Source organism: Ursus americanus, chromosome 19 (assembly GCF_024610735.1).
Source record: "Ursus americanus isolate L20-20 chromosome 19, mUrsAme1.1.p, whole genome shotgun sequence".
Taxonomy (NCBI): domain Eukaryota; kingdom Metazoa; phylum Chordata; class Mammalia; order Carnivora; family Ursidae; genus Ursus; species Ursus americanus.
In genome coordinates this window covers 57,127,166-57,139,501 of record NC_142145.1, presented here as the reverse complement: position 1 = coordinate 57,139,501, position 12,336 = coordinate 57,127,166, and the positions used below count along the sequence as shown (strand labels likewise).

At 47.2% G+C, this 12,336-nt stretch overlaps 1 protein-coding gene across 1 annotated transcript in view; it reads right to left on the bottom strand.

Annotated features, from left to right (window-relative positions):
• Positions 1-2,972: 2,972 nt before the first annotated feature.
• Positions 2,973-12,336, bottom strand: part of APCDD1 (APC down-regulated 1) — a 34,424-nt gene continuing 25,060 nt past the window's right edge. The window contains exons 4-5 of the mRNA XM_045793884.2: positions 6,961-7,282; positions 2,973-5,521 (exon numbers count right to left, since the gene is read on the bottom strand). Of these exons, the coding sequence (XP_045649840.2) occupies positions 5,070-5,521; positions 6,961-7,282 (774 nt within the window). The 3' untranslated portion in view covers positions 2,973-5,069. The remainder of the gene's footprint in view (positions 5,522-6,960; positions 7,283-12,336) is intronic.

Sequence of the window (12,336 nt, the reverse complement as noted above, 5' to 3'; positions counted from 1 at the left end):
CTGGAAGGGTGGGTGATAAAGTCCCTAAAGAAAAACTGGCTTGTTTGTGGGGAGTTAGGACAAGGACACTGCAAACCACACCCGGATTTCCCCACAAGAATTCAAAACAGTAAAGTACTAGGTTGTAGTGAAGATGAAACAAGGTAAGTACGTGAAGAAGCAGTTATGAGGCCGTAGACAGTGTGCATTCCAGACACAGCTGCTGTGCTTGAGAAAGTTGGGCTGACATTCTGGGGCATGGAAAGAACAGCTCCATAAAAACTCTTTGATTCCCTAATCCCTGACTTCAGGGAGCACACCTTTATCATCTAGAACCTGAAATTAGTGATGCCTTTTTGGTCTTCTCTAGAGTCGGTCAAAGCTTCCAAGGAATTCAATGCTCTATTCGCTAGCCTTACTTTAAAACACACTTTAACAACCAGTGAGATATAATCTGGAATGTGTAGTGGGAAAGAAGAATTGATTTGTACACTGGCGAAATATACATATAATTAAAAATCAGAAAGATCTTCACATTGACAAAGGGCGGAAAAAGCATTGAAAATGGATGCGAATGTCCACTGGAATTGGATACTGATTGCTCTTTTTTTACATAAGTGGCAGAGAACTCTGTAGTGAGTGCTATTTCTTTTTAACGGACCATAGTACTCGTATTGGCGTGCTCTCCATTTGATATTGGGAAGAGAATTCATTTCAAAATCTTAATTTATGCAAAGGGCTTTTAAGGCAAAGCAGCCTTATGTGTTACTAAGGTGCCTTTTATTTCCAGGGACAGGAAGGCAGCAATAGTGGAAGAGAGCTCTCTTCTTGCCTATGCGAGCTTCCCCTGCCAAGCTGCTTGCTTCTAACACAACGCAATACACTCTCTTCTGCTTTGAGACGACGCTCTTTTAGGGACTTTTTTTTCTTTAAACGCTCTACTTAGATGCTATGAGTTGAGAATACTATAAGGCTGATTAGCTCTTCTTTTTCATGTAAGTGATGCTGGGAATCAGATATAATATAGCTCCTCTTCCCAAATAAGCTGGAGGATAAAACTGCAACATATCTTCCCATTTTCAATGAGCTATCTCAATGTTTCAAACTGATTCCAGGGCAGACGTATTACCCTGGGCTCAGCGTGTGAGAACATGGACTGCGTTGTTTAGGGAAACGGGAAGACATTCTGCAAATGAGCTTTCTTAACACACAGTGTCCCTCACTTCGCTATTATAACCTTGATTTTCTGAAGGTCAGGTCCTCTCAAATGCTGCCTCATCTGCTGCAGAAAAAGCCTGAGCCTCAAATGCTGAAAGTTTTCAGGACGTACAATTCTCAACCTGCTGAGGATCTTTCTCAGCCTTTCATATCACTTGAGATGGAGAGACTTCATGAGGAATAAAGAGGCTGGAGCCATTCCTGAGCAGCGGACAAAGCTGCCAGGTGCCCCTCCAGCTCTGGAGGGTGAAGATGCAGCTGGTGGTTGACGAAGCTTGGATGCCTGGGGCCGCAACGTGGTGCACTCTGTGCTCACAAACCCTCTGGCTTCCAGATTCTAACAGAATAGCTCTACAAGGCTGATTAGGTGAAGGGGGCGTGGAATTGCTCGGGGGGTGTTCCAGGTGTTCCAGAAGGCATAGGGGTTGCACAGGCGGTTGTAAAGTGGATGTCAGAAACCAAGAGACCCAAATGAATCCATGCAAACCACGGGAGGCTGTGGGTCAGATCCTACAACCTGCTGTCCAGTGTGCCGTGCACTTGAGTAGAGATGTGGGTGTGCCCAGTGTGGCACACTTTGTGCCCTACCACTTGGCATCAGTTAGGTCTCCCCTGGAGCAATGTGATTGTGTCAAGTGTCCAGGTCATCAGGTCTCACTCAATGCAGCAGTGGGAGGGCATAACCTCCCCAGCGTTTTTTTTTTTCTCATGATAGTGTTACTTCTACCTACTAAAACCCCAGGGAAATGGGGTTGTGATAAACTAAGAGCCCCACGGACATGCAGAGATTGTTCACCCTGCAGGCCAAAAACTCTTGGGTCATCAAACGGATTTAAAGGATTCAATTAGTCTTTTAGGACATACGATTCTCTTACTTGTAAGTAAAGAATGCTTACACATTTTTCTCAAGAATCCAGAAATCAGTGAGAAACATTTATCCAAGCTACCTTTACTTCTTATTGATACAGATGTATCCTTATGAAAGATGTTTGGACTCAAAAGCTTAAATGTCTCGAAAAGGCCAGAAAAATCTGTGTCAGGTAGAGAAATTCTCTGTTCAGAGTGGGCCCCCTCTCCGTGTATGTCCACCCATCCCTGCTCCCCTAATGCCACCTCGGGATGCTCCACATTTTCCTTTGAGGACGTGTCCAGAAATGCCCAGTTAGATGCTATCTGTTGGTTGCCGCACTCCATTGCCATCGCCTGATAAGTCATATGGATGGGAGGGGGGTTTACCATTTTAAAATGAAGCATTGCAATGTGTGTGTGGACTGCTTTGGACATCATATGTGTTTTCAAGACCTATTTAAGGAGTTGGGATGGAGAATCTCTTCTATTCTTTTGAAAGCTTTCCCTTCAACAAGGAACCACAGGTCTTATGGTCCAGTCATTTTTACAAGTGTGTGTGAAGCCCTGTCGAGGATGCCCTGACTCCTAGCCTCTCGCGCAGGGATCCTGGGTGCTGGGTGCTGCTGAGAGTTACCCGAGTGGGCTGCCACAGCACCAGGATGCCTTGACAGACTGTTCAGGATGGCAGGAGGGACACCACCACCTGGAAGTCACAGACGCTAGGCATCCACGCAGATGACCAGATTTGTCATGTCTGCACAAATTACCTTTGTTCCATACTGGGTGACTGGGGGCTCCAGGAAGCTCCTTTCTGAGTCCAGGTCCCCCTGGAGTTGACAGGATTTGCCGAAGAAACAACTTTCTGACCCTGACCATCATCAGCCTACTACCCAGGAAGAGAGGAAGTCTAGTTCCAGGCCGGGAAGTCGAGAAGAGCCATCGTTTATTTACTTACTTCTTTCACCAAACCCAGTATTTACAAGGGGAGCTACCTGCCACTGACTTACGGACCCTTATTTGCGTTAATATGACATAACCGAGACAAGATGTGATATACGTGATACAGCAAGCCACAGGCATACATCTCATTGTGCTGAGTATTTGTGAGTAAATTACACTGGCCATTCTCTGTAATGATGTATAGTGTGTCAGAAAGTGATGCGACCCCAGGAATGTCATGTTGTCCTAAGACATATACATACACATACATTATATTCATGTTAATACCTATATGTCTGGATACATGTGTGCATGTATGTGTGTGTGGTGTACTTTTTAAAAAGTGTGAATATCTAAGCCTAGGTGAGTGCCTGTGAATTAAATGGTTATAAATCTAGTCACTTTTATAGCAAATTGCTGACGTATTCTTTAGCAGTGAACACAGTTTTTCACATAATTTTATTATATCCTTTAAAGATAGCATTAGTGCTAATTAAATAGATCCACAGGTAAAATGAATTCTGTGGGAGTATTTTTGACATCTTTGTTTATTAAACTTGGCAGACATTAAGTTAGTATTTCATCCGAATAAACCCCCTCAGTGTGCACCACGACTTAAAATATATTCTAAAGATAAAGCACTTTGGTACTCCATGCTATCCTTATAACTTATCACCACACTGAATGCTACAGCATTTCATAAAGTTAATTTTTAAATATAAGTATGACTCTTGACCTCGACTGTGGTTTCCGTGCTCACTCTGGTTCCATCCAGGCTTTCGGTGACCTGCTATTTCCCTCCGTCGGGCTCTACTGGCCACAGCACTTGGTGTTCAGATAGCACCATCTGTAATGATCCAAAGGAATGGGAAGACATGACTCATGCCCCCTCCCAACGTCTGTGAGGAAGAAGCTCACAGACTCTCCAGAAGGTGACCCTGAGACCCTGTGAGCCACAGAGCAAAGGCAACAGCAGGACAGAAACTGAGTCAATCCGGCACATCCGGTGATAAGGCGGCTTTTCCCAAAGCGTGGGTCTCACACATATTGAGCGTCTAGTGCAGCCCCGGTGAGGATGCCCCCACTACACTCTCTTTGAACAGCCGGGCCCCTGAACAGCAAAGCATGGTCTCTGAATAGTCATCATTGAAGGTAGCTGAGGTGGCCAAGCGAGGCTCCATGGCTCACCCCTAACCAGACACAGCATGAGCCAGGACAAGGGTCCCACGAAGAGGAAACTGTGGAATGAACAGGCACTTTTTAACCACTCAGGTGGCCTTTAACGCACTGTCACCGTCCCGTGCATCGCTGGTCCTGTGTGCACTGCTTTTGGTATCTGCTCGATCACCCTTGTCAGCTGAACAGTCATCAGGCAGCGTGCATTCGGCAACCACCCAGAAACCAGCATTTCACCAAGTCTCCTTTCCCCACAAGTTAAAACAACAGTAGTTTAAATTATGTTGAAACTTTAATTACAGATACTTTTCCACTCAACATTTGAAAGCTGTGATTCCCTCCTTCTTTTGCATTAAGGCTGTCAGGATGGTTAAGCTAAAGCCCGTGTCTTTCCCTATATACATATCTACACTCAAGTCTCTTCTTAGAAAAGGTGTCTTCATGACAGTCCCAAACCAACTCTGCACTGGATTCCAGGTCACTACACAGCTTCAGGGGAGGACAGGAAGCGTCCGCGGAACAGTGGCAGGAAAAGCAGGAGCCTGATTTGTCTACATGAAACTCAGAAACAGAATAATGATTCCGAGGAAGAACAGAAGAGGGCTTAGCCATCACCCTGCCCCCTCTACCAAACACACTAGCTCGACACTCTCTGCGGTCTTAAAGTGCAATTACTGTTGAGCAGGCGCCCGGGCCTGGGATCCCACTGGCCAGAGTTCAAAGCAGAAACTTCAAACAGCGCTGCTCAGGACTCAGGCTGGGAGGGAGGGGGCCGGGCAGCAGAAAAGGAGCCACAGTTCTGGGGCGTTCAAGTGCATCACAAGAAGTAGCGCCCTTTCTTTTTTGTAAAGAAAATCTGTCAATTGTAAGGAATCCTGGTTTGGAAAAATATAGCTTTTTAAAAACTTCTATCTGAGGACATTCCAGTGCGGTAGAGTCAAAAGGCCGGCAAGCGCAGCAAGGAGCAGGGGACAAGCGCTCCGCCCGGGAGCCCAGCTCCTGTACTGGTGACCTCGGTGGTCCTCGGAGAAGTCCTCGGCTCTGGGCGCGGAGGACGCACACTGGACTAGGGGCATCTGGTAGGAGGTGGCTCTCTTCTCGGGCCTGTCTGGACTGGACCCGTCGCTGGGCCTCTGGCCGTTGAAGAGCAGATAGCGGCCACGGGCATCCTGCTCCATTTTGAAGATCTCATATTCGGTGTGAGGTAGTTTGATCCCCAGCGCCACGCAGCCGTTGGTGTGTGTCACGTCCTGCTGGACGCCCACCTGCCAGGAGCCCTCGGCCCCACACTCGTTCCCATTGAAGACGTTGAGGAGTGAGGCCGTGGCCGCGTCCATGGGGGTGACCTTCATGTGGTTCACTGCGAAGGAGAGAGGACAGGTCGGTGACTCAGGGGGTGGGGGGCGTGGGGTGCACAAAACACTCCGGCTGCACAGCCACCTACCGGTCGCAGCCAGCACAGAAGCACCCCCAGTGCAGTGTTCAGCGTGCTGATGTGCAGGGCCATCACCCCAAACATACTGCAGGGAGACCTCACTTGGCGTATAAATGCGGAGCCCACGCTGCAGCCGACTGCCTGTCACTGTGAACTCAAACTGTCACACAGAATGTCTCCGAGGAGTTGCCCTTGGTGACACTGACTCTTTGGCATTGACACAATATTCAACACAAACTGGAATTTTGTTTTTGTGAAAAAGTTTTGAGGCTTTTCAATAGTTTTGGTGTTGAACGCCTATATTAGTTAGCAGTCTTGCAAATTCTTACTGGCCCATATATCAGGCATCTAAAATGAATTAAGCTGCAGGCAAGAAAAATATGAGTGAATACATTAAATAAAAATCCCAGCATGTACAGAGGGCTGTTTCTGAAGGACCCCAGGGGACTTTATGCACACCACGACAGCCTCAGGGTGGAATCAGACCAAGATGCCTGTTCTCTTGGCCACATCTAGCAAAGGTCCATCCTTCCTGGAGAAAATCTTCCTTCCTAAGTGGATGATTAAGATGCCCTAGGACTTATCTGGGTTAGCAGAAATACTTCATATTAAATAGACTGGACCACGGGATGCTATCCTAGAAGGGGTCACACCCAGCATCTGGATCACCTCTCTTTTATTTGTCTGTGACATGACTGACACCATCTTAACAAGATACAGAAACGTAAAAAGAATTTCTAGAAAAAGAGGCCATGAGACCTCCCTTGCTGATCCCAGACTGGTGAATTTCAGCCCTTCTGCTCCTCAGTTAGGTAATCATTACAAATCCTAAATCTCCCAGAGCTCCAGGCACAGGACAACTTTCGAGAGCATGACAAACCCAGCGCTGGAAAGGACAATGCTGAGCACCTGAGCTGTAACTAGCACCTGCTCTTTAGTGCCCACTCCAGAAAGCACACTGAATGCAGCAAGTAAGTGCAATGTATGTTATCACAGGGGCAGGTCAGAATCACCCTGAGCTGTGCACAAGCAGGAAACGTGCAGACGTGAGGCTTCACCCCTCGTCACATGCTCCCTGGCTACATCTGACACCGTGCATAGCAGTGTGGGCCCTCCCGCACTGTGGCCCACAGGCTCAGCCACCCCTGTTGGCCCCATCCTGAGCACAGGGGAACCTTGAAGGCTGATGTGAATGATGACCTTGAAGCAGAAAGGAGTCCCTAATTTCTCCCCCAACATCTCTCCCAGGGGAAAAAAAAAAAAAAAGCCCTTTCCCTCAGGCTCTGCCTGGACAAAAAGTCCCCAAACCGCTCAGTTTTTCACCCACTGGGCTGTTACTGTGGGAGTCGAGGCAGGAGCCCTACCTTTGAACACAAACTCCGTGCCTCCCATGACCCTGGAGGAGTGCACTCCCCGGCTGTAGCGGCCCTTGGCGTAGATGGAGAAGGTGGGGTGCTTGCAGACAGGGTCGGAGTAGTGGTAGTAATGCCCTTCCCAGGTGTTATTGTTGTCATGGAAGATGAAGTGGCGCGTCAGGAAGAGGACCTCGGGCCGCACCTCGCAGCGCTGGCTCACCCACTCGCCGTGCAGGCCGACGGTCAGGTCAGCCTTGGGGGGCAGGAGGGGCGGGCGGTGCTCATCTGACCTGTGGATGATGCGGCAGGCGATGCAGGCGTGGTCGTGGTTCTGGGGACAAGAAACACACGCGGAGAGACCTTTGTCTTTATCACAGAGCAGCGCACATACGCTCCCTTCACATGAAGCTCACCAGTGGGATTGGGCAGGGCCCCAAGGGCACCGTCACTTGTTACCTGGGGACCCAAGAGGTACCTGGAGCTATGCCCTTGGGCACGGATGGGACTGTGGTAGGGTGTGTGTGTGTGTGTGTGTGTGTGCAAGTGGGGGCTGAGAAGTGCACATGTGTGTTTGGCTGACATCAGGGACTTGTCTAAATATTTCAGCTGGGATGTATACTGTCTTTAGAATCCTATCACATGTCCCAGACACTTGACTTTGGCAAGGCTAGCATCACCTCATACCCGCTGGATGGCTGCTATGAAAAAAATCTGAAAAGAACAGTGTGGACAAGGACGGGGTTGGGGGGACTGGAACCTGTGCGCACTGCTGGTGGGAAGATGAAATGGTGCAGGGCTGAGGAAAAGAGCTCCCATACGACCCTGCAATCCCTCCTCTAGTTTATGTCCAGAGGACGCAAGGTCTCGAAGAGCCAGCTACTCATCCATGTTTCTAGCAGTGTATGCACACGGCCAAATGATGACAACAACCCGTATCCATCAACGGGTGAATGGACAAACAAGGTGTGCTCCACACATACAATGAAAGATTATTCAATCTTGAAAAAGGAAAGAAATTCTGAGCTGCAACACAGATGAACCCTGACGACATGATGCTAAGTGAAATTAGTCACCAAAGGACAAATCCCAATTGGTACGATCCCAATCCCACTTCTATGAGGGACCCACAGTGATCAAATTCAGAGACAGAAAGTAGAATCGTGGTGGCCAGGGGCTAGGGGAGGGGGGACGGGGAGGTCCTGTTTAATGGGGACACAGCTTCAGGTCAGGAAGATGAAAAAGTTGTGTGGGTGGATGGGGGAGATGGTCACACAATAGTGTGAATGTACTTAATGCCACTGAACTGGACACCTCAAACGGCTAAGATGGAAATGTTACGTGTATTTTACAATTAGATTTTTTTTCACTTTTAAAAACAATTATGAGACACACAAAACTAAAAAAAAAAAAAAAGACAGCCTTCCAATTGCTGGGACGACAAAGGGAGCTGTGTAGAAAAGCAGGGGTCCTTTCAAAGGGGGGCATAAAGGAGGCCTCCGCAAAGACAGTCTGCACACCTGTCATCCATTTATGTCTGCCGGCCCCCAGGTTAGAAGGTTTATAGGCTTTTAATTTGCTTCCTGCTTTATAGCTTTAAGCCATTTAATTAGTGCAAGATAGCTGCAGCTCTGTCTTTCAGGGGCTGTCTCCCTGACTGTCCCCTTGAGAACACTCCCACGGTCCCCGGACAACGACTGGCTGTCTGGGGCTGTGGCTGAGAAACCCTCCAACAAGCAGAGGTGGCCAGAGACTGCCCACCAGCAGTGCACAAATGGGTTTGCTATCTGTAATTTGGGGATTTAGAAACATCATTTGTGGCCACTTCATTTCTGGCCATTCTAAGACAGGAGTCTCCTTCCCTGACAAGATTTGTCTCCTCAAATACCAATCTCAATTCGGCAACCTCCCAGAAAGCTTCTCGGATGGGGCAGAGGACGCTGGGAGAATAGAGGTCTTCATTCTCACTAGAGCTGCTGCATAACATCAGGGATCCAGTGCTCTTCCGTCAGAACAGGAACAGGCTCGGTGAGAGGAAGCGGTGCCATGGTAGTGTGTGGAGTCCTGTGATGCTGTTAAGAACAATGGCACAGAGGCCTGACCTTGGCGATGGGGACCTGGCTGAATCATTTCTGTTCGTCAGCAGAGAAAAGCAAGCCACAAGCAGGGGAAGCTTGCTATCCATCAGCTGGGTCTGTGAGAATTTAGGGACAGAGTAGGAGGAAGCTGGCCCTTAGGTACTGGTCTTGCCAAATTCCCATTTTTTTATTGTGGTAAAATATACGTGACGTAAAACTTACCATCTTAACCATTTTAAGTGCATAGTTCAGTGGTGCTAATAAGCACATTCACACTGTTGAGCAACTGCCACCACTGTCCATTTCTAGAACTTTTTCCATCTTTCCAAACTGAAACTGTGTGCCCAATAGACACCAACTCCCCATTCTTTCAATCGAGCCCATTCTACTTTCTGTCTCTATGGAGTTGTCTACCCTAGGGACCTCGCAGAAGTGAAAGCACACAGAATCGGTCCTTTTTGTGACCAGCTTATTTCACTTAGCATAATGTCCTCAAGGTTCGTGCATGTTGTAGCCTGGGTCAGAATTTCCTCTCGTTTCAAGGCTGAATAATATTTCCATGTGTGTATGCACCACATTTTGTTTATCCATTCATCCTCTGATGAACTCTCCATTTTTTTGGCTACTGTGAAGAACGACGCTACGAGCACAGACAGGCGTACAATCTATTTCAGACCCCACTTTCAGGTCTTTCGGGCATACACTCAGAAGTGAAATTTCTGGATCACACCATAATTCGATGTTTAACTTTTGGAGGAACCACCACCATACTGGTTTCCACAGCAGCTGCACCATTTTACATTCCCACCCACACTGCACAAGGGTTCCGATTTTTCCACATCCTTGCCAACAATTATTTTTTTCTCTTTTTGATAATAGCCAATCAAATGGGTATGGTGTGGTATCACACTGTGGCTCTGATTTGCATTTCCCTAATGATTGAGCATCTTTTCATGTGCTTATGGGCTACTTGTATATCTTCTCTGGAGACATGTCTATTCAAGTCCTTTGCCCATTTTTTAATAGGGTTGTTTTTCTTGTTATTGTTGAATTACCTAGTAGCCTATTATAACAACTCTTGAGCAGGCATGAAGAAACCAAGATGTCATAAACATGGGTGGGATTTTTGGCCTCTCTGTGGATACTGTCACCAAGTGGACAGTTTTAGCCACGGTTAGATAAGGGAGAAACCTGTTATATTTGACAGATTTTGAATAAATCTAATTTGTGCTCTTAATTCCCACCATCCTTGGCTTGAATAAAACTCAAAAGACCTATAGGAACAATTATGCAGAAGCAGAAATTAAGGCCTATATACTGGCTCTAAAGTTTCTTTTTTGGGGGATGCTTTTCTTAAACAGCAGCTTTTCGGGGTGCCTGGGTGGCTCAGTCAGTTAAGTGCCTGCCTTCAGCTCAGGTCATGATCCTGGAGTCCTGGAATGGAGCCCACATCAGGCTCCCTGCTCAGCAGGGTGTCTGCTTCTTCTTCTGCCTGCTTTTCCCCCTGCTTGTGCACTCTCTCTCTCTTGCTTTCTCTCAAATAAATAAAATCTTAAAAAAAAATAAACAGCAGCTTTTCAAAAAGAACAAATGGGAAGAGTTTTTTGACATTAAGAATGATGTGTACTCTGAAATATCATTTGCTTTATGAAATTCCTCTCTTTTTTGGTCCATGCTCTGATACACGATTCTAAGAAGCTATCCTTTTGTGGGCTCTCCCCTTGGGCTTCTACCTCGGTCCCTCCCTGAATCTTAGAAAGGGCTACTTTAAAGTTAGAGTTTCTACACATGGAAGATCTGAAGGTTAAAGCAGAGGGACCAGAATGTGTTTCCTTGTTGCTACTCTTTACACCAACTATAAAAAGCTTTAATTCTGAAGGAGGAGGGGAGAAAAAAAGATCGCCATGTAATTTCCTAAAAGAAAACAATCAAACTCATTCTAAAAATGAAAAATCAACCTCTAACTTCGTAAGTGCTCAATGTTATAGGCAAAGAGTGGGGTTTTGCCCACTCTGCGTTCTGATTCCTGCCTGGCGCCCTGACAACACGTCAGCTACCCACAGCTTGCACGTAAAGCCATGTGAGTCTAAGGAAGTTCAAGTGCACCATGCCCTTAGCTTACAACCTCTCAAAGAGACCATGGGTACACTTTACAGATGAGGCCAACAAGGCACAGAGAGATAGAATAACATGGCCCAGATGATCTTACAAGCCAAGGTAGAGTCTGGAACATAATTTGGTCTTGGGGCTTGCTGAGTGCTATCCCCTGGCCCCAGCCTGGCCCTGAGGCTGAGAACAGATGTCTCCCTATCAAGGACTCTGGTCCCTAGAAAAGGTCTTCTCTGGCTGATGACTGATAGGGATTCTTCAGGCTCTCTCCTTTCCCTGCCAACATTTATTTCTGGAGAGGTGGTTCATCAACAACATTTGCTGAGAGTATCCACTTGTTTCCAGTATCTTCCCAGAATGGAAGAAATTACTTGATATCATCTTGCCGTGAAGAGACCAACTAGAGAAGCAACATGAATGCAACATTTCTTGGGCTAAAAGTTTTGCCCGAGGAGGAGGAGAAATGGGAACAGATGATGGAAACTTCCTTTCACAGAGTTTTCTTCCATGGGATAAAAAACATATTCATGTGTCTCAGGAAGAAACCTGCCAGTGACTGAAGCCGAAAACCCTTTTTTTTTTTTTTTACACTGCAATTCTCCATGCATTTGATTATATTCTGCTCCAGGTATTCCTACACATACAGCCTTCTGGGGGCCTCTCCATTTCACTGGGGAAGAACTTCGTCAAGCTCTTAGAGGTCAAGACCAGAGCACGCTCCCTTTTTCCTAGTTCCCATGACGTCTGGGGGAGCGCGGCAGGTATGATGAAGGCTCACCAGTGGCAGAGTGATTGCTAGAATGCTGTCACTGGCTATTTAACAATATGAATATAGTAGGCCAGCGGTCATCGCAAATGATGAGAGCTGACCGCCTTGTGGAATGGGCCTCTCGGGGTGCTTTTCAGATCTGGAGTCCCAGGAGTTTATGAACTTGGGCTCATTTTGACGACCTCAATGGGTCATGATGATTGCACTTTCAGGAGGAAGTGGAATAGCCTTGGTCACACCTGCTGTGTGTCTCAAACACTAGCTTTAGGAGCCGCTGAAGGTGGCTGGCCATGAAGGGACAGGGGATGAAAGGATGATGGAAGGACACAAGAACGGTGGGCTGCCAACATCTCAGGCTTCACATTTATCTCCTGACCGTTTAGTGACACAAAAGTCAACTCAACACTGCCCTGGAGTTAAAAAGGGGCACTT